Source organism: Ochotona princeps, chromosome 8 (assembly GCF_030435755.1).
Source record: "Ochotona princeps isolate mOchPri1 chromosome 8, mOchPri1.hap1, whole genome shotgun sequence".
Lineage (NCBI taxonomy): Eukaryota > Metazoa > Chordata > Mammalia > Lagomorpha > Ochotonidae > Ochotona > Ochotona princeps.
This window is the reverse complement of record NC_080839.1, coordinates 61,416,360-61,437,837: the sequence shown is the minus strand read 5'-3', so window position 1 is coordinate 61,437,837 and position 21,478 is coordinate 61,416,360. Positions and strand designations below refer to the sequence as shown.

General features: G+C 41.8%; 1 protein-coding gene across 1 annotated transcript in view; it reads right to left on the bottom strand.

The window, feature by feature from the left end:
* Positions 1 to 21,478, bottom strand: part of ALK (ALK receptor tyrosine kinase) — an 878,396-nt gene that overhangs the window by 446,562 nt on the left and 410,356 nt on the right. The window contains exon 4 of the mRNA XM_058667362.1: positions 9,859 to 10,023. Within this exon, the coding sequence (XP_058523345.1) occupies positions 9,859 to 10,023 (165 nt within the window). The remainder of the gene's footprint in view (positions 1 to 9,858; positions 10,024 to 21,478) is intronic.

Sequence of the window (21,478 nt, the reverse complement as noted above, 5' to 3'; positions counted from 1 at the left end):
CTTCAAAATCATCAGTGCAACATCCACACATCTCTCTGACCTCTGTATCCATCTTCATATTCCTTCCATGACTGACTTGGCTGCCTCCTTCCTGCTCTCTTGTGACTGCTGTGAACCCACTGGGTCAGACAGGAAAACCGAGGATAGTCTCATTACAATATCCCTTGTATTTTCCACGCTAGCCCTAATCACTAATCTGTAATGTTTCCACAGGTCCCTCATCCTGGAGGAGCTAACCTGACAAATTCAGTCACACTGAGGAGCTAGAAGTTCCTCTCTGCTCCTGTCTAGAATGTTGCATGGATTCCCTGCTGGCAATGCTACCATCTTAGCACTCTGGTATGAAGAATAGCCTGAGCTACAGAAGTGCTAGTTCCTGTAAACTCTTCTTAGTGTACTCTTTTTGGTGTCTAGAAATAGGATTGCATCACCTGAAATGATAATCTGACTTCCTCCTTTCCAGTTTTTATACCTTTGATTCATTTTTTTCTTTTTTAATGGCTTTGGCTAAAACTTTCAGAACAAAGTTGAATAGTAATGATGAAAGCGGGCGTCTTTGCTTGATTCTGGGTCTTAGTGAAAATGTTTCCAGCTTTTCCCCACTTAATATGGTGCTGGCTGTGCATCTGTCACACATACTTTGACTGCGTTGTGGTATGATTCTTCTACACTCATTAGCTTAAGGTTTTTGCAAACAAGGCAAATCACTCCCTGGGGAAATCAGTCTTTTTAACAAATGGTGTTGGCGAAAGTGGATCTCCACATGCAGAAGTACAAACACCCTTTACAAAAGTCAACTCACAGTGGATCAAGGACCTAAACCTAAGATGTGAAACCATCAAATAAGCAAAGAAAAACAAAGGGACAAATTCTGAAAGGCATTTATATAGGCAGATGTCTTTTGGATAAGACCCAGCAGCTCAGCAATAAAGAAAAAGTAGACAAATGGAATTATATAGAGTTTTAAGAAGCTTCTTTAAAGCAAGCACTCAATAAAGTAAAGAGGTAACCAACAGAATGGGAGAAAATATTTACAAAATATGCACTGGGACCCCATAGGCATGCCAGTTCTAATCCAAGTGGCCCCAATTTCCATCCAGCTCCCTCCTTGTAGCCTGGAAAGTAGTCGAGCATGGCCCAAAGCCTTGGGATCCTGTACCCATGTGGGAAACCCAGATGAAGCTCCAAGCTCCTGGCTTTGGATCAGCTCAAATCTGGCCATTGTGGCCACTTAGGGAGTGAATTAACAGATGGAAGATCTTCCTCTCTGTCTCTCCATATCTGCCTCTCAATAAAAACAAATCTTTAAAAAATGGGTTAAGGATATGAGCATGTATATTTTAAAGGATGAACTACAAATCCTACATGAACTACATGGAAAGATGCTTCAGATTAGTAGCCATCAGGAAAATGGAAAGAAAAATCATAATGAAGCTTCACTTCACTCCAGTTAGAATGACTATCATCCAAAATTTAAAAAAAAAAACTCTAGTAAGTATGTGATGACAAAAGATAACCTAACCCACTTTTCATTGGAATGTAAACTTGTACACCCATTATGGAAAACTTATTGGAGATTCCTCATACCTGAAGACAGATCTCTCCTATAAACCAGCCATCTTACTACTGGGAATTTAACTAAAGGAAATGAAATTAGCATATGGAAGTTATCTGGATCTCTTCATTTATAGCAGCTTAATTCACAATAGATAAGATATGGAATGAGCACAAATTTCCATCAATTAATGATTCAATAAAGCAAATGTGGTATGTACATACCTGATGGAATACTACTCAACATAAAAAGGATGAAATTCTATATTTTGCAACAAATTAATACAACTAGAGACCATTATGTTTAGTGATAAGAGCTAGGCCCCAAAAGACAAATATCATATGCTTCTTCAGATCTGTAGCAACTAATACATACAGCACAGAAAAGTAACGTATATGAATGAAATTAACATTTTGAGATATGATTGTTGTTTATAGCCCTTGTTTATATTCCTGAGAAGCAGTAACTATTCTACTTGCTACTTGCTGAATCCTTTATTTAGTGGGATATTAAGCTTGTAATTATAAAGAAAATTGAAAGCATGCTATCTCAAAAATGAAAAGAAAAATAAGAGAGGAAGGCGAAGGGAGGGTGGGAACAGGATAAGTGGGAAGTATCATTATGTTCTTAAAACTGAATATATACAATCTATTGCCATAATGTAAAACAAACTTCAACAGACATCCCGTTCTGAGGCAGGTTTGCAGGCTCATTAAGGCAAGTCCATCTTTGAAGCTCTGGTGGTAGAACAACATGAAAATGACCCACAGCTTACAGCTGCTAAAATACTGCTTGGGTTCAGGGCTTCAAGATCCAGGGATTTCACTGCCTGAGAGATGAATGACATATTACCACAAACACCAAAGAACCAGAGAACCAGTGTGGCCTTTATGACAAGTTCCAGAAGAAGGGTGAGGCCCACAAGATATGCATTTTTACCCAAGGCCCTTAATATAATGAGGAGTCATATTCAAATGAAAGGCATGGCCAGACAGCATCTTTCTGATAAGTCTGCAGGGGGATGGGGCAAGTTATGGTAGGACCGGTATATACCATTCACACTAATGTGTGATGCTTGCTTCCTGGGTATATTCCTGACCCTTCTATACATTTGGTTTCCAAAACCACACTTTCTTGCCATTCAGGGACAAGCCAGGCAGAAAACAAGAAATGGTAAGGATATTTTGGATTTGTAAGATGATGCTAATTGTTAACATAGAGTACTCTGTTACACAGGCAAGGAGCAAAACAGCCTGCTGATCTGTTTCACTAGAGCCAGGATCACTGATTTTGCTGGCCACAAGATAATTAACATTTTTTTTCTCAAAAACCTAAGATAATCCAGTTGTATAGTGTCAAAAGAAAATGTTTATTCTGCTTTATTAAAAATAATATATCATATCTTACAACAGGAATGCATTTTCATGGACTTAAACTTGGAGAACAGCAAAAGCATATAGAGGAAAATAGACTTTAGTAACAACTTCTGAAGCTATGTTGGTGTGCTTTGTAGACTTATCCACATTGTGCAGGTTTTATATGAAAACTAATAATATGTCTTTCCCATGCTATTAAATTTTTACACAATGTAAGCACAGTTGCAGCAAAATAGTTTAGTTACACTATATCCTATTTCACAAACTTCTTAATGAACGCCATTTAAATTATTTCTAGTTTGTCATTATCATAAGAAATACCATCAAAATAGGTGCTTTAGATAAACCAATAGGAAATAATTGAAATGCAGTATTCAGCTGAAATTGAAATCTGATTGTCTATAGAGAAAGATTCTTTCAACCCCTGAGGGTTAATGTTGTTAGAAGCACTCGGCCCAGAAGTCATTTCTTTCCTCTCCAAACTGTGGGTTCTGAGAACACAGACTAAAGGTATTTAAAAATATAAGAAACAGCAAGGTGACCTGACCTGTCTATGTGGCCTTGTGAGTAAAGGCACACCTGCTCAGAACAGCTTGGCTTCAGACGGCAAGTGGGCAGGCAGAAACTGGCCACAGGGGGCTCCTGAAAGGACTGGGGAAGGGACAGGGACAGCAGTAACACCTGGGCCAGCCTCAGATGCCTTCCTTAGATAACCAGAAGTGTGGCCATAATTATATTTTTTTTCATCTTAAAAACACACACACACACACAAATAAACTGATCTTTGCCAGTCATGTTTCACAGTTTGACTCACATACATTCATGAAAATAATTGATGAATACATACATAACAGGAGCACATGTTCAAAGCTATTTCATTGATGCAAAATATCATTTAATAAGGTATAAAAATCACTGCCCTGCAGCAGAAACTTGATGGCAGAACAGACTGGAAGGTCGCTCGAGGGACTGGGAACCTGGGAGCATCTGGCATGGACAAAACCAGAGTGGACCATCCATTTTGGAACAAGGAAAAAGAAAGGAGCATCCTATCTGAGGATACGTATGCGTGCACGTATGTGTTAGCTTCTTCACCAGCTTGCTTATCTCTTCTGATTGCTCTCTCAGGTTCAACATCCTTGAAATTAGAGTTCTCCCTTACACACTCTTACACAAAGTGAAGAGTGTAATTACAGACTCTCATTAGCCAGGTGACCTTAAGTGTGACTACTGAACCTTGTAGGCTATAAACAGCGGACTTGAAAACTGCACTCGCATACTTCACCCGGTGGGACAAAGGCAGAGAGCAGGGACTCAGGATACAGCTCAGTGACTCTTCAGTGCTGACGCTCCTTCCTATCTCCATCTCCTTAATGGCCTGTCCTCATCTATGAGGATGCCTGTGCCCCTTCCTCATGCAGGGGACTTGCCATCCCTAACAATCAAACTCACTCCTGTATAGGTATCAATGACTGAAGAGGCTAATGGATGAGGTCCTAGTCAGTCAGCAAATGAAACCTGAAAGCAGAAGTGGGTGACAAATGATGAGTTTCACTGGCTAGAACAGAAAGTGCTGGGTGGCCTTTGAGCACTCCAGTTGTCCATCAGCGCCCTAAAAAAAGAGCCAGAGAGTGAGGCTCAGACACAACCCAGATACTGAGCTGCAGCCAGGAATGACTGAGGCACATCGGGGCTGCATCCTAAGTACTTTCCTACTGATGCAAAACTTAAAGCTAAAATGGTTGCCCAGGTTCCTGATTCTTCTGGGGTAGAATCTTCATGAGAGTTGTTTGAGGATTCTTCTAAATTAGCCTATCACAGGGGTGACCTTTGACTTAGTGGTCAACATGCCCACATCCTGTGTTCATATACCTGAGTTTCAACTATGGTTCCTGATTCCATCTGCCTGCTGCTGCAGACTCTGTGAGACAGCAGGTGATATCTCAAGTAATTGGGTCTCTACCATCCGTAAGGAAGACCTGGAGTGAATTCTTCACTCCTGGCTTTGGCCTAGACTATTGGAGGCATTTGTGGAGTCAACCAGTAAATGAAAGCTCTATGTTGCCATCTCTATTTCTCTCTCTCTTTTTCTCTCTCTCTCATCTAAATGATGATGATGATGATCACAGTCATAGAGAGACTGGAAGCAGAGACACAGAGAAAATGTCGTGTGATGATACAGACAGAGACTTGAGTGATAAATCTACATATCAAGAAACACAAGGATTATAGGCAATCCCCAGACATTAGATAAAAAGAGGCATGGAATACATTTTCCTTCAAAGCTTCCAGAAGATGCCAACAACACTGACACACTGATTTCATTCTGTTTACTTCCAGAATTCGAAGAGAATAAAATACTATTGTTTTAATGTATTCTGTATAAATTTGTTACAGCAGACACAAGAACCTAACATACAAGTGTACAACAGGAGTGAACTAAAAAGCTGAATAACCCCATTCTATGGCAACCCAAACATGTGGAAACATCCTCAACCTTGGCAACTATGACAACGTTTCTTAGTCTTTTTAAAGCTAAGTCATCTTGATGAACACGAACTGTAAGCAGCATTGCTTCATCCAAGTCTTCCACCAAAATGAAGCCAACATTTGCGCTGGAAGAGTGTTGATAAGTCCAGGAAAGCTATGCAACCACCCATTCTTCGAGTGTGTGATTATGTGTCAGAGGTTAGGCAAGGGTCTTTGGGGATGACTGATCATGGGTTTTGCATTTTTAAGCTATAGTTCATGTTGGAGGTCAAAATCTTGTCACACTGGAGAAGAAAAATGTATTCCATGACTACATTTCCAAAGACCAGAAGTGGCAGACATCAAACATGCCTCTGGCATTTCTTAGAAAGCCACAGAGTGCCTTAACCCGGTGATTCCTCAAGATTTTATTAATTTATAATATTGTGTTCCATCAAAATGATTACCTTTTATTATTTTGATACTCAGAATTATATCTCTCTTACTATTCTCAGCTACAGGGACAATAAGTTAAAATCATTCAGAATTTATACTTGTAGAGTTCATTATCTGTGATTGGTATTATTTTGGTGCCTTTTTCTGGCTCTTCTATATCCACTGACAAGAAATATTGTAATAGAGCCTAAATACCATCCAACCAATAAATGTTGGGTTTAGAGGAGGAAAAAACCAATAATGACTGCACTACTTTGTCACTGCTTCATAGCTACATTTTCTGTTGGCATGAGAGAAACTGAGATGGCAATGTACATTTCTGCTTTGCTGCTATGCAGGTTGGCCATGTCATTTTCACTTGCTACACCTTCACCTTTTTCTCTGAAGATCAAGAGACACCATTAAATCATTGTGCTACAGGCAAAACGGCTGTGCTTCAAGAAAGAAATCATGATGCAATAAAGTGACTCCAAAAGAGATGAGCAACTATTATCTGAAGTTCTTTTTTTCTAAGATTTATTTATTTATTTATTTATTTATTTATTTTGAAAGTCAGAGTTACAGAGAAAGAAAAAGGGAGAGATGGCGAGGGAGATGGAGAGGGAGAGAGAGAGAGAAAAAAGGAGAGACAGATCTTTCATCTAGTTAAGTCATGCAGAGACCAGGAGCCCAGGGCTGCTTTTAGGTGTCCATATGAGTGGCAAGGGCCCAAACCCTTGGGCCACCTTCTACTGCTTTCTCAGGCCATAAACAGGGAACTAGACTGGAAGTAGAACAGCCACAACATAAACTGTAACCCATGCGGGATGCTGCTATCACAAGCAGCAACCTTACTGCTGTGCCACAATGTCTGCCTCTACCTGAAGTTCAGGACACTGCTCAGGGTCATTGTAGCAGAAGGTCCCAACATGGCTGAACGACTGGTCCCCTTGTTTCTATATGTTTCAAGTGCTGTAAGTGCAAATCTCATTAGATGCAAGAAAAAAGAACAATGTCTGGCAGTGGGAGACTCACGTAACTTCTCACAAAGATCTTGATAAAGCTAGCTGGTGAACCCATGGTGGCTTTTGCTGTGTTTCGTCAAGCTTTTGTCCCTAGTTATTGTCCATACTAACACATGGTAAGAGCAACAACCTTTCATATATGGAAGTTGAAATTATGTTCCTTAAGTAATGAATTTTTCCAGCCCTGACTGACTCACCAATGGGGAATGTACTGAGCCTTGGGGCCCACCTTCATAAAATGAAGAATTCGATACATTTCCACACTAAAGGACATTAAGAAATGAACTTTTTTCCCCTCTTCCTAATATTTGTTTTTTCACAATATTTGCTTCTTCATACAATGACAGATTTGACAAGATAGAAGATAGATAAGAAGAAAGACTTCAGGGTGTGGCAACCAAAAATTTACTGGGGTTTTCAAGTTTTTTTCTTAAAAAGCATCTATTTTCAAACTTACAGTGTTTAATTCTTCAAAAACTTATGGAGTTCACCAAGACAACTGTCACTTGTCCCTCTCTCTTGATCTCACTGAACTGTGATGACAACTCAAAACCTAAAAGACATTTGTTTTTATGTGTAAGGTTCAGACACATGGACAAATTTCTAAAGGTTTGGAATTAGAATCTAGAGATGTCCCTAGGGGGATAGCAAATGAGAGTAAGTCTGACAACAGCCCATGTCAGCAGTCAGAATCACCTAAGAAACCCATAAAAAACATGAAATAAAATAACCCCTAAGGACCTTGAAGCTGCAATGAGTTATTAAATTCATTCACCAGATGAACAGCAATGACAAAGTCTGACAATACCAGTTATTGGCGAGGATATAAAGTCACAGCAAGGAACACTAATACATCACCAGTGGAAGAGCATAAATTGGTGCAACTATTTTGGAAAATGGATTGGCATTACCTAATGAAATGGAAGATGCTCTGACACTATCGCCTTGCAATTCTCCTCTTAGCTATATGTTCTAAGAAACGCTTGCACAAGTGCACCAACAGATATGAGTAAAAAATGGTTACAGAAGTGTCATTGATAAAAGCAAAAACCTGGAAAGAACCCAAATGTCAAATAACAGAACAGATAAATTGCAGTATTTTCATGCAATGAATTCAATACAGAGCTAGTACAAATAAATCATGGTTACACGAACACAATATGGACAAATCACAAAACAAGAGTAAGATTCCATTTGTATGAGAGGCTACAAACATGAAAACCTAACAAATGTGTGATCTTGGGATATTATACATAAGCGGAAAGATGAGGAAGAAAAGCAAATTAATTATTAGCACATAATGCAGGACAGAAATCATCTCTGAGAGAAATGTATGATCCAGCTAAGAGACAGGTGACTGCAAAGGGGTGATGTTGTTGGGATTCTTCAGTTTGGTTGCAAGAACAGAAATGTTGGGTTTCCTAAAATCTTCAAACCATGTATGTGCGATATATCTACATTTTTAACATGCTGTTTCAGAATGATATTTTAAAATATGCCAATTCCTAAGCTCTATCTAAATTTATTTCATCAGAATCTCAGGTGATAGCAGCCTAGACACTATTTATGTGTAATTTCTGAAGCATTATTGGTTCATCAGCTAGTAACCTACACACACACACATACACACACCCCACAGAGTACTCAGGTGAAAGCAATTTAAAACATAGATCAAATTCAAGCAATCTCAAGAGAGTCATACAAACAGAAAAGTTCAGCCCAGGAATGTGGAAGCGAAAAGTGTCTTGCAGCTCTATTGCTGTGACAGAGTTCAAGGTTTATGTATAATGCAAGCCTGAGAGCATTACTTATTTCTGTACTACTTCCAACCTCTCCCATCAGCTTACCTAGCCCTGTTTCTGCCAGACTCCCTGGCTGGATGAGCCTGACAAAATTTTCAAGAACTTGTCTGCAAAGCAGATCGTGCTAATTGTGTTGCTACAAAGCAGAAACACTGATGCGGAAGTCTGCCCTTTCTAGGACTCGTCACAACAGGCATGAAGACTTGCACCCCTCAGTACAAACTGTCTGCTCTTGGGCCAGTCACTCCCCTTTGCTGAGTTCTAGCTTGCTCACTTGCCCTGCCTCCCTTGCAAAATCCAAACCCTGTGAGACATTGTAGGTGGAAGTGCTTTGTGAACTTAAATAATCACTGTGAATGTCCCGTACACCCAGTACCATTTCAGTTATTACTTGTTCCCAGAATCAAGAAACAAAGTTGTCAATTCTGGGCCAGGAGTTTTCTGGGTGAGAGGAACTGGTAACCCTGAGGATTGGTTTGGAGAGACCTGAAGGCTAGGCTGGGTTTAGTGCTTGCACACCTCTCTTTAAAAATTGTGAATATTGAACAAATACCCACTATTTATTCTGAGCTTTCCTTTTGCAGGCCCTGATAATTCAGACAAAGATGTTCATAAACATCGGACAACTGGAAACATCATGCAAAAAAACATGCAGGTTAAATATTCATGAAGGGCTTTGAAATAAACATTTAGTCTGACTCCACAGTATCTTCCAAAGTATGGTTGCTAGATTTTGGTGAATAAAAATGCAGGACATCCAATTACATTAGAATTTTGGAGTATAATTAGAGTAGCTTTTAGTATAAGTATATTCCAACTAATGCATGAGACATACTTATACCAGAAACATCATCTGTTGTTCATCTAAAATTCAAATGCTTGTATTTGATGTGGCATCCCCAATCCTCAGAGACAGGCAGGTCAGCACTTTCTCCTATGTCTTACTATGGAAAATCTTCATTGAAGACAGTTATGAAATCATATTTTGTGACTTAGCCAGAGTAAAAGGATACAGTGACCTACACATTGGATTTGCATCCTGCCTTTCTTTGCATAGTCCCCAAAGCCACAGGGAGGCACAGATACTGAAAATAGGTTTCAAGGCAAACAAAGCAGATCAAGGATAGACAAGTGTCATCATCTCACGTAGGAATAGGCACATCCAGCCTGGATCCTGGCCCATCCAGTACCCTTACCTCTGGGCATGTCCTTGGCGCGCTCTGCCTCGGGTCCATCCAGAAAGTCCATCTGGGATGCCTCCTCAGGTGGTACACGGCGCCACGACCAGCTCTGGTTCCCGCGGTCATGCAGGGGAGGGAAGTACTCCAGCTCGCAGGGGAAATCAAAGCTGCACTCCAAACCTGCAATGACATCCCAGAGTCAGCAGTACAAACCGCCTCGCGGTGGGGTTTCCTCTGAGCATGCGGGCTGGCCTGCAGATCCTTCACAATCTCACCCTGTCCTGCAGAAGCCAGGGCTGGGCTCTGAATGAGGGAAGCGCAGGGAAAGAGGGAGATGGAACCTTCCTCTCTCTGGCATTGTGACGGTGTCTGCACACAACGTGGGGGGAAAGAAGGAAGCCAATGTGTCAGACGGTGAGAAGCTTGACAGCCTGTAATACAAAGAGGGCCCGAGTGCCAGTGGCTAGAGCCCAAGGGAGAGATCAGATGGTGCTAAATTTGAATTCTGCTATGCCATGTACCAGTCAGGTGACAGCTGAGCAGGGGCTCCACATTTCCTCCTCTGGGCCCTGGGTGGTGCTAACCTCTCTCTGAGGAATTTGGTGTAGGAAGACCTGGCAGCAGAACTTGTTTTCCTATGTAGCTGGTGCTCAGGGGACATCCTAGGCAGGCCCTGCTCTGAGACACAAAGATCGAAAGAAACTCAGGATTACCTCCTAGTCAGCTCTGTGAGTTTTCCCTTTTGCCCCACCCCCTCCAGGTAAGAGGGTCCAGGCTATGGTAATTAATCAGGGTTTATTCTGTCTTGGGGAGGGACTGGGCACTACACTGGTCACTCAGCAGCTCCTTTTCCTTCTTTTCTCACTGTCTATCATACCACACCCCTTCCCCCTCCCTTTCCGCCACAGCTGAATCACCTTGCACATGTGAGGCTGTCAAAGCTCACTGAGGCAGTAACAGAGACGGGCTGAAAGGTCCGGCATCTGGCCACTTCTCGCTTGTTCCCTTGCCTTCAGCCATGGAGGATATGAAAGAGGCCCTGGTGTGAAGGACAGGGAATCTGGGGAATTCAGCTGGGTTCAAGCTTTGGCCAGTTGAGTTCTTATGTGTACATTTCGAATTCCTAAACTGTACAACAGATTATAGACAATCCCAGAAACAGGTTCCAGCTCTGCTGCTGACATGCTGGTGACCTTGAGTAGGTCCTTTATCCACGGTGGGCCTCACGTTCTTCGCACATAAAATCAAGACCAGATGTTTTCTGAAGTTCCTTGTTGGCTTCACTTGCTTAAGATTCTAAAGTCTGCTCTCAGAAGGGTCACAGTGAAATTGATACATTAATCTGTATGCCGGTGTTAATGGGTGCTCATCCCCAATTAGCACTTGTGCTTTTTAACAGTTGCTTCTGGGGCCACTACTATCTTAACCTCCAAGACAACTCTGGAGCTGGGAATTGCAGAATGCAACAGAGAAGTGGCACTGACTCTAGCCCAGCTGCCAGTCACAGGACGGTCCTTTAATCACAGCCATAAGCAGCTGGCCCTGCCCTGGAGTGGGAGTAAAAGAGTTCCCTTTGACACAAGCCAAACTATCTGAGTTCTCGAGAAGAGAAAAAAAAAATCCTTCAATTACATTTCTAAGAATTATCTTTTGGTTTCTCAGCTGGTAGAGATTCATGTTCCCCAGCTGCTCTCCAGGAACTGCCTTCCTCTGGTCTTAGGTTAATAGCACTCGCCCTTTCATGATTCAGACAATTCACCTTTCCAATGGCAAGCTGAATCAATGGGAGATCTCACTTGGTCTACATTGATAATGATTCTTGTGGCCTACATATTTTGCCAGCCTTGAAGACTTTCTACCTGCCTATGGGGATTAGATTGGTGCCCAGGAACTATGGGCTGCCTTTACGATTTACTTGCCAGACATCTATTTTTGACACTAGAACGCAAAAAGAAAACAGGTTAAACATCACTCCTCTGGAGACAGCTGGAGAGGCTACACGTACTGGTGACATGAACGCATTTGAGGACAGGAGACTCCAGCACCTGCTCCACGCCTACTCCATATTACACTACAGTGCCTTTACCGAAGCTTCAAGTCCTATGATACTCTGCGTCCAGATTATTCTCCCCTAATTGAAGATGTCCTATTTCTATTTCAGGCATAGTGTGGTATGCCATCTCAGTTACTGCCTGGCACATGTGCCCTGGGAGAGTACTGAACAAACAGACCACAGAGCACACAGTTCCAGCACTGCGCATCATCGACACTGGGACTTTTGCGCTCGAGAGAGGATGGATAATTGTCTGTGTTCAGACCAGACCCTGTGTGGTGAAACAGGCCGTGTGAACGCCTGATCACACGAGTGTGTTTTAAGTCTCGCTCCAAAGTGGCTTCCCTTTAACTGTCGAAGCTATCCTCTCTAACTTCAAACAGGAATAAAGTTAACATTACTGCTCATTTTGGGTAATACTGAATTGGACTTTTCAATATTCTGATTTAATTTCTTTTCAAACATGAGGAACAAGCTTTTTCTCTTAAGCTATTCTCTGTACATTATGGGCTCTCAATACTACTGAGGAGTCATTTTCTATGACATTCCCAACAAAGCATCATTTTCCTTGGATCTTTTCTACAGTCCTACTCCCAGGATGCTTCATCACTGTCTCCTGTTAACCCTCTTTCGACTCAGAGCCTGTGAAGTCAGTTTTGTAGGGTCTGCTTTACGGATGGGACTCAGAGGGACCAAGGATCGCCAGGCAGTATTTGGCTGTAAGCAATACACTTGCAGCAAATCAGGGAAAGTAAAATTTACCAGCCCCTCCCAGATCCCTGTGCAAGATGTGTGTCTTATGTTATTGTATTTGATCTACAGAACAACAGTGCGAAGTGGATAGTATGTTTTCTCTATAGATGAAGAAACTGAGGCCCAAAATGTTGAAATGTATTTACCCAAAAATGAAAGAGACTGCCCTGATTGCAGAGAAGAATGAGATCCAGGGTTGGCAGATGCTGCAGGTCCAGTGTTTTTAACATTAATCCACAGCCTCAGAATCTTTGCCTAGGATTAACAAATTAAGTAACACCTGAGAAATCTACAAAGAATCCTAACTCAGTTATTCTTAGTTCCAAAGTTTGCAAACTTTTCATGTTTGCAAAGCCTTCTCCACTACCATTAGCAGATGAATCTGTCTTTTTTTTTTCCAGAGACAGATTCATTTTGCAAATGAGTGACTATGACCTTCAGACGGATTCAGAGATCTCAATCTTTACTGTCTGCACTCCTCTGGGCTCAGGAGAGCCCTTGAAAAACAGTAATCAGGAAAGGCCTCAGAACCAGTGGATCACATAGTGAAAAACCACTGCTCCCCTTTTCTTGTCAAGTTCATCAAGAAAGAAGGATAACGGAATCTTCTAGAAATGGTTTGCCTCCTGTCAGCATCAGGGTTTTCTCTCATGTTTCTAGATTTCCGTTGTGCTTCTTGGGCAGGGCTAAAAGTCCAGGGAAAGGACTGAGGGTGGGCTAAGCAAGGTTGCTATGACCATCATGATGTATTCTTCTTCATAAGGGATTCATAAGGGCGTTCATTCAACCAAATTCTGTCACAGGATCTGCCTCAGAAATCAGAATTATCAGGCTTGTCACTAGTTTAAAATTTGGCAGTATGATTGTGATATTGTCTAGGGGTTATTTACTGCCAAAAAAAACCGCCTTTCTAGTCTTTGATTATCATGGTTGAATATTCAATTGTCAGGATTCAGAAAATCTGACATTGGGCCTGCCTGTCCTTACTTGTTGAATGGTAGTCTCTATGGTCTTAACTGACCCCATACTCTTTTCCTATACATCTACACCCATGCGTCTTACTCATTAAGTGACCTTATACCACCATGACTGTTGCACGGGAATGTAGCACGAGCGATGTGGCTCCAGTTGTGGCACAGGTCAGCTTTGAAACATGAGGCACTTGCTCTTGCACAGGGGTAAAGATTAACTTCCTAGGACTGCTGAAGGGACTTGAGGTGACAATGCATGTGCTTGCGGTGGCGAAATTCCCAATGGACATTGCTTCAGAATTGGCAAGCTGTACCTTTCTGAATAATTTCCTGCTCTCGTGAGAAATGGTACTTAGTATGAGAGAGGAGAGGGAAGAGGACCATTTCCTTAGCATGTCAGTCAAAGACTGCTAGAAATTGAACGACATTTGAGGTCAACCATTTCTCCCAATGGACAGACCAGAAACTTAAGACCCAGGCTAAGGAAAAGACCCACTCAGAGTCCTATCATTGGTCACAGTGTGGAGGGCTTTCAAAATCCTTTCCACCTCTCCTGAGAGCATCTGGCCTGAGCTGGACTGAATGTCACAGTCACTGAGCCACCAGGTTTCATTTCTTCAGGCATAGTGGCACATCCAATTGAGCCATGGCAGTCGCACGCGCCAATGTATTCCTGCCAAGTCTGACTTACATATTCAGAAAAGAACCACATGAAGCATTGTGCATATGTGGCAATTCTTTTACAATTGTCTGTATCAGAAGTTATGTTTCATTATACAGAGCCCTAGAAGCCAGCATTCTCTAAGCACTGTGAGGCCTTATGAACTGAACCATACCCAGCTGAAGAAAATGCCCTCAATGGCTACCAATCTTTCAACCTGAGTTGGGATCTCCTTTTTTCAAGCAGTTTTTGAGTACTTCAGAAATGCAGTCCTTAGAAATCACTAAGAACCTCTGAGGGCTACTTGGGTTGCAGAGACTGATGCCAGAGACATGATGGGGCTTACTGAAGGATGTGGAGTGGGGGAGGAGCTGCAGAGCTGGTCCTCAGATCTAGCTTCCAATTGTGTATTTTTATTATTAGAATTTTCAACTGAATTTACAGCTAGCAAATGAGCAACAATGCCTTAAACAAACAGAATAGTTCTCAAAAATCCAGACTATGTGTTTCCTGGAATAAGCTGGCAAAAAAACATCCACGGCTGGATTTCAAATATCTCCCCATAATTGGATGGCTCTGCTAATCTCTAATAAAGCTCTCTGGGTTCCCTGATCCGAGATGTTCTCTTCTGCCAACAAGCTATTTTTTGATGGTTGTTGGAAGCTCTCTGATGGTGAGCAGATCTGTTCACAGGCCAGAAGCCACAATGGACCAGGAGTGAAGGGGAAATATCCACCAGAGAATTCTTGGAAAGCCTCCCAGTGCTGGGCCAATTAGCCTTGTGCTTTTGGGCAATTCATTTAGTCACCTGAGTCTTGGTTTCCTCATGTATAAATCAGGCAGAAATTACAACACTAATGATGATGATGATGAAGAAAAAGAAACTGTATGTGCTATGACCATCAACAAGTAATGTATATGGACATACTTTCTTAACTATGAGTTCCTATACACATAGATGTCCTTGTAGAGTTGGCCCTGGGATGCAGATACCTCACTCTGTCTCCCTGGGCCTCACCTGTACTACCTGGAACCTAGGGATGGGCCCTACTTGATCTTGGAGGCCACAAGAAAATGATGACTAGAATAGATGTCCTTCTCTTTCTGGCTTTACATCAACACTTCATGGCAATAGAGGAGGCCGTGTGGTGGCATGTATCATTCACCAGGTCAGGCTGTGCAAGCAAAAAGCTTAGCTCTGTTATGGGCCAACTGCATATCTTGGGACAAATTGCTTAACATTCTCATGACTTAATTCTTCATCTATAAAATAGAGATTAAAGCAGGGACCACCTCATGGAATGGCAAGCAATCATAAATGCAATAGTGTACACTGAGCACCATGTGCAGTGACTTACACATTGCCTGGTCTTACTGAATGATGGTCATCGTCATCTTCATTTGTCCCAGGGATGAACAATGGCAAAGGAGACATGATTCTAGCACTGACAGTAGAAAACTTTGCCTGTAACAATCCATGTTGAATCCAGAGGAATAGAAACCAAAGCATGACCAGGAAATGTGCATTCCTTCCTGAGATTTCCCTTCTAAGGACACTGACCAAACTTCCTTTTGGATGGCTAACTAGACTGGGCCCTGTGACGTAATCGAAGCAAGTCATGTAACCTTCCTAGATCTGTTTCCTCATCTCAAAAATGAAGTGGTAGAATAAAATCATTCTCAGTTCTTTCCCACTTTTGTCATGCAGAGACTGATTGCCTTATGTTGGCATGAGGCCAAAAACAAGCTCTTTAATGTGGTCCCAGGCAGCTGATCAGCAGCAACCCCCAAGTCCTGACTTTCGGCCCTGGCTGATGATTTAGTGACTGTTATGCCCCCTTCCAGGAATATCTCAGAAAGGAACACTTAAGCCCACCTTTGATATTAATCCTCCAGCTGCTACCAACATCTGGTCACTACCTATCAAATGGGCCCTGGTCTGTCCCTACCCACAACCACTAACCATTTGTCACGGAGACCCTGAACTTGAACTCATTTTCTTCTGTCCCACCAGCCTGTTCCCTGGAACGCATCTGGGAACCAATCATCCAGTTCAAGAGATCTGTTCAGCTCACTTACAATCAAGCTGCAGCCAGGAAGGGTTGAGTCTCCCTCAATCAATCAATCAATCAATCAACCAACTACATAAACACAACCTCAGAAGTGGTGTGCACCAATGGTGGCAGTCAGCCACAAATATTTAATTTTTATTTTTTATTATCTGTAGTTATTAGAACAGTACAGGTAGTAAAAATATTCTGCTCTTAATTACAGAACAAAAAAATAAAAGTAACTACAATTGCAAACATTCTGAAGTTGGTAGTTTCTTCATTGGGCAAACTGAGACACAGGAGAATGAAGAAAATTGGCCAAGATGGCACAGCCTTGGAGCTGGAGTACCAAGAATAGGCAGATACCATAAGGCCATGGGGTAGAGAGCAAGGAACATTTTTTCTGCCTGAAAAGACCAGGGACTCCCAGAAGATACAATATGCAGACTCTGTCTTACAGATAGGGCAAAGATTTGGCTGGGATGTTTGCTGAGAACAGAAGGGGGAATAAGATTATTCCAGGCAGATGGGGAACCAATATCAATCTAGTATAATTGTATGAGTTTCGAAGCTGTAAAGCCTGGGAGGGTATCATGATTAAAGGTAATTAATAATAATAATAATAACTTTAAAGAAAAATACTTTGTAGTTTCAAAGAGTAAAATAGGGATTAAAAGAGTTTTAAGGAAAAACCTTTAATAAATAGGGTGATACAATCAAAACCCATGCCATGGGCGCGCCATGGGAAGTGATCTCATTTCTTTGAAAAGCATGACTGAAGTGCCTGTGTAGGAGCAAATGCACACATTGTCTCATAGCCTCACAAGAATCGCAGCAATTAGGATTTAAGAACTTTCCTATTTTAAATATGACAGAAACAAAGAAAGTGAGTACTGACTAAAGGTAATGAAAGTCACAAGAATCAGAATTAAAACTTAATTACACCTCCACATACCCAAATTACGTGTGTTTCCCATGTTTTGTGCCCTGCCTTCAGTCACAGGCTAGAAGTACAACTGCTCAAATGTTTCAAGGATGATTTCAACTAGCAAAGCAGAGATGAACTAAAGCCAGCCATTCCCAGCCGGCCCAGTGGTGACCTCCAACATCTTGGTTTAAAAATTCTCTCCAGACAAATAAGAGGGAACTAGACAGTCTGCCATGGGTTCATTCACACCAGGCAGATGTATACAGTCTTTGGGAAAGCACAAATTTTCTGGGATGGTGGAAGCCCAGAGTGTTCAAATGATGAGATAAGTAAAACAATCTACAGGACTAATGTGAACAAATATTTGGTGAGCTTAGATATGGATAGCACTATGACCCATCACCTGTGCCTCTAGGTCTTAGGTCTGCCAAGCAGAGGGTTTGATCTGCTTCATTACTAGTCCTGGGGAGAACACTGACCTCTGAGGCCTCAGTGTACTCACCTGTGAGCTGGGGCTCTCTGACCTGGCACCTGTGAGTCCTGGTAGTCCATAATTCCTAAGAATTCCTCCCAGGCCCAATTATTTTTATCATATACTCCAATGGACTGGTTAAAGTTCTGTGAATCCATAGTCTCTACTGACAGTTTCAAACATGGGAGGTTGTTCTTGACAAAACATTTCATTTTCACAGGATTTCCTCCCAATTTTCTCACTCTTGATCAGTCATGTTCCTGCATATGTTTTGGACACATGTCTTTTTACGCTGGTTAGAAGTGCTCTGTATATAATATTTCAGACGTCCCAAAGCTGTCAAAACAAAAATTCCTCAGTTCACTCATGTCTGCTGAATATGCTTTTCTAGGCTGAGAAGAGACAAAAATAAGCCTGCCTAAAGTAGTTAAAATCATAGCTTTGAATTTGAAACCAAAGTAAGTCCAGGCCAGGAATCATCCTCCCGTTAGATACACTTTTTTCCTAAGCCCAATTAATATAATTTCAGCTATGAGGGGGCTGGTGGGAACGTCCCTATCCTTTACTGAAGTAGAATTTCAGTCACGGGAAAGCTCTAGACTGGAGACTGAGAAACCTGAGTTTCTTTCTTGCTCCTCCCCAGGACTGGATACATTTGCTGAGAATGTGACTTGGTGCAAAACCTCAGGTTAAAGCATGTGGAAGGGAACAACATGTAAATCCCCTGGTCCCTAAGTGTTTGCCATACAGGAAGGATGATGAGCCAAGACCACAAATAACTGAGACAGAAGGAACATCAGAAATGTGAAATTTTGTAAAGTGACATTGCTAAACTTGCCCCATGAGAATACAGAGATAAGGTGAGCTCCACAATGTCCCAGGCCATTCTGCTTGAGAGGTTATAACATGAGCACCCGGCGCTGAGCATGAGTGCTTACTGTACAGTATCCACAAAAAGATGTTCTGTGGAGTCTGGCAGGCCCTTCTGTGCTAAAATAGAGCAAGCTTTCCTGATGGTACCAAGAGCTCATCAGCCCCACAGAGAGATGAAGGGTTTTGTCAATAGAAACCTCAAACACACAACTAGATCAGAAGAGATCTCTTATTAATAGGACTTTAACCAGGCACTTTAGAAACATAAGCAGAGTAAGTTGGTCTGTGGGGGAATTCATAGACATTGTGTATTGCCAGGGCTCATAGGTAGCGGGTCCAATAGTCCCATCTTACAGATGAGAAAACTGATGTCTCAGAGAGCTGACTGCAGTGTCGAGGGGCATCACACACATACACAAGCATGCCTGTATTTACAATGCATCCCAGATGGCTATTTTGGAGCTATTCTCTCATAAAAAGTGAAAGAGGCAAGCTAGAGTCTCTATGAGGGGTCGGGATAAAGAGCTTGCCAAGTTACGGACACTCTTTAAGTGAATGTGTGGTTGCTGTACTGGTGGCCACATGCATGGCTGATGGATGCACACGTAGAAAGATAAAAGTGATCTTCAGTATCTTCTCTATTTCTTGGTTGAGTAAATTAAATTCATACATGATTGCTTTATCAGGTGATTTGAATTATACCTGGGTTGTAAAGGAAATACAGTTAAAGTGAGGAAAATGATTTAGGTGAAAAGAAACATTGAGGAAGACCCAGGTTTTGTGAGGGTGGGCATTGCTTAATGGGCATCTTAGAGAATGCAGATGCTCAGGAAATAACTATTCTCTGTAGGAGTTTACATTTTCTCATATTTTAGGAAAGGATTATACCACCCCAGTTTTATATTTTAAAAAATCCATCTAAATTTTTTTTCTAACAAAGATTCCAAGGATGGGGTGGGTATTTTGGTGTAGTCGATTAAGCCATGGTTAGATATTCACCTCCTATCACCTATCAGAGTACTGGTTTGAGTCCCAGCTATCCCGTTTCCAATCCAGCTTCCTGCTGACATTCTGAGGAGGTATAATGGCCCCTACCACCCATGTGGGAACTCCGTACAGTTTTAGAATATAGTTCACCCTGGCACAACCTTGGACATTACAGCCATTTGGGGCGTGAGCACACAGATGGAACATGGATAGGTATCTTTTCTGTCACTTAGCCTTTCAAGTAGATGAAAACAGACACTCTAGAAATTCCAAGGAGAGAGAGATAACAGATTGAGCAAGTAGGGTTTAGGAAATCAGAATCAAGAATAACAAAACTGATCTAAGTGGGGAAAAAAATGGAATGAAAATAGAAATGGGAGAAGAGAGGAAGAAGGTAAAATGTAACGGGTATTTACTGTGGTGAGGAAAAGCTTTCTCAAACTCTGGTTCCACTTGAACTCTTGGCAGCTTCAACATCATTGATTCCTTCACATAAAAATTCTTCATTCCTTTGCAGTTTATGTGGCTACACTACCTTCTAGCTCTCGCTCTCGCTCTTGCTCTCTCTCCCTTTTTTCTCCCTCTCTCTCTCTTCTTTTCTCTGCTTACCTCTTAAATGCAACATCCTGAATTCCCTCTGGGTCTTCATCTTCCAGCCTCTAGTTTTAGCCTCAATCTCAATGTTTACGACTCGACTCTGCCTCTCCTCACCAAGGTCTGACCGTCCTCAACTAGATGTCTGGAACATTTCACAAACATAATTTCTTAAATTGTAGATCTTCATACCTTTTCTCCTCTCTATAGATATTATAGTCACCACATTTTTTTCCTTTTTTCCAAATGTTGCTCCTCTCCTATATTTCAGTTAGCAGCATCTCCATCTACTGAATAATTCAAGCTAGACCCTTCCTGAATAACAGCTAATGTCATGCTCGCCCTACATATACGATTTCTCCCAAATTCTCCTGCTGTCTTTTCTTTTTCAATGTAACTGTTTCTCCAGCCTCATCTCTCATCTACATTGGTGAGATCTCTAGAGGTGGTCCTTTCTCCTCTGTATTCCTTTGTCTTCCAGGGCATCTGAGATGTGCCTCTCTTACTACCAAGTGTCACAGGGCAGGCATGTTTACCTTACACCTGACAGCTCTTGCAAGAAAGGGAATGCATCCTATTTGTCTTTATTCCCTGACTTGTCTACAGCACACTAAGCACACAGTTGGTGTTCAATGAATGCTTATTGCTATTTTACACTCTTGTTGGAGAAACAGTAAGGTGGGGAATGATTCAGCCAGGTGGAGATGCCACAGGAATGACCCAAAAGGAGGACTTGAACTGACAGGAGCCAAAATGAGGGGTTCTTCTGCCCAGTGGCAAGACTGGAAACCAAGTCAGCAAGAGAGAACCCATGGACAGAAGACCCACTACCCACAGGTGATCCTTTCTGCTGTTGTCTGTCTCTTCCAGTTTGTGTTTCTCAATATCTTTGGCCCTTCATCTTCTCTTTCTTTCCCTTTTGCAGTGTTTTCCCACTTTTGTCTGTAACAATTCCTTCAAGTGGGTTTCTTTTTGCTTTTCTCCTCTAAATCTATGTCAGTTGATTAACCATGATCTTAATTTTATGCAACCTTTTGCATATTTGCCTTTCCCTTTTCACCTTGACAATTTGCTGAGTGACTTTATATCTCTCTGCTTCAAAGGTATATGAGCAACAGGAGCAATTTCAAACACATCTCTCCTCAAAACACTTAAGTCAACTGCTCTTTGCTGAAGTTCTGAGGACTTGGCTCCTAGGCTCCAAGGAGGCAGATGGTTCCTGATGCTGAACCTTGCATGATGGCAGCCACTGTTGCCCATTCTGGGACCCGGCCTTTTTTGGCAAATGCATT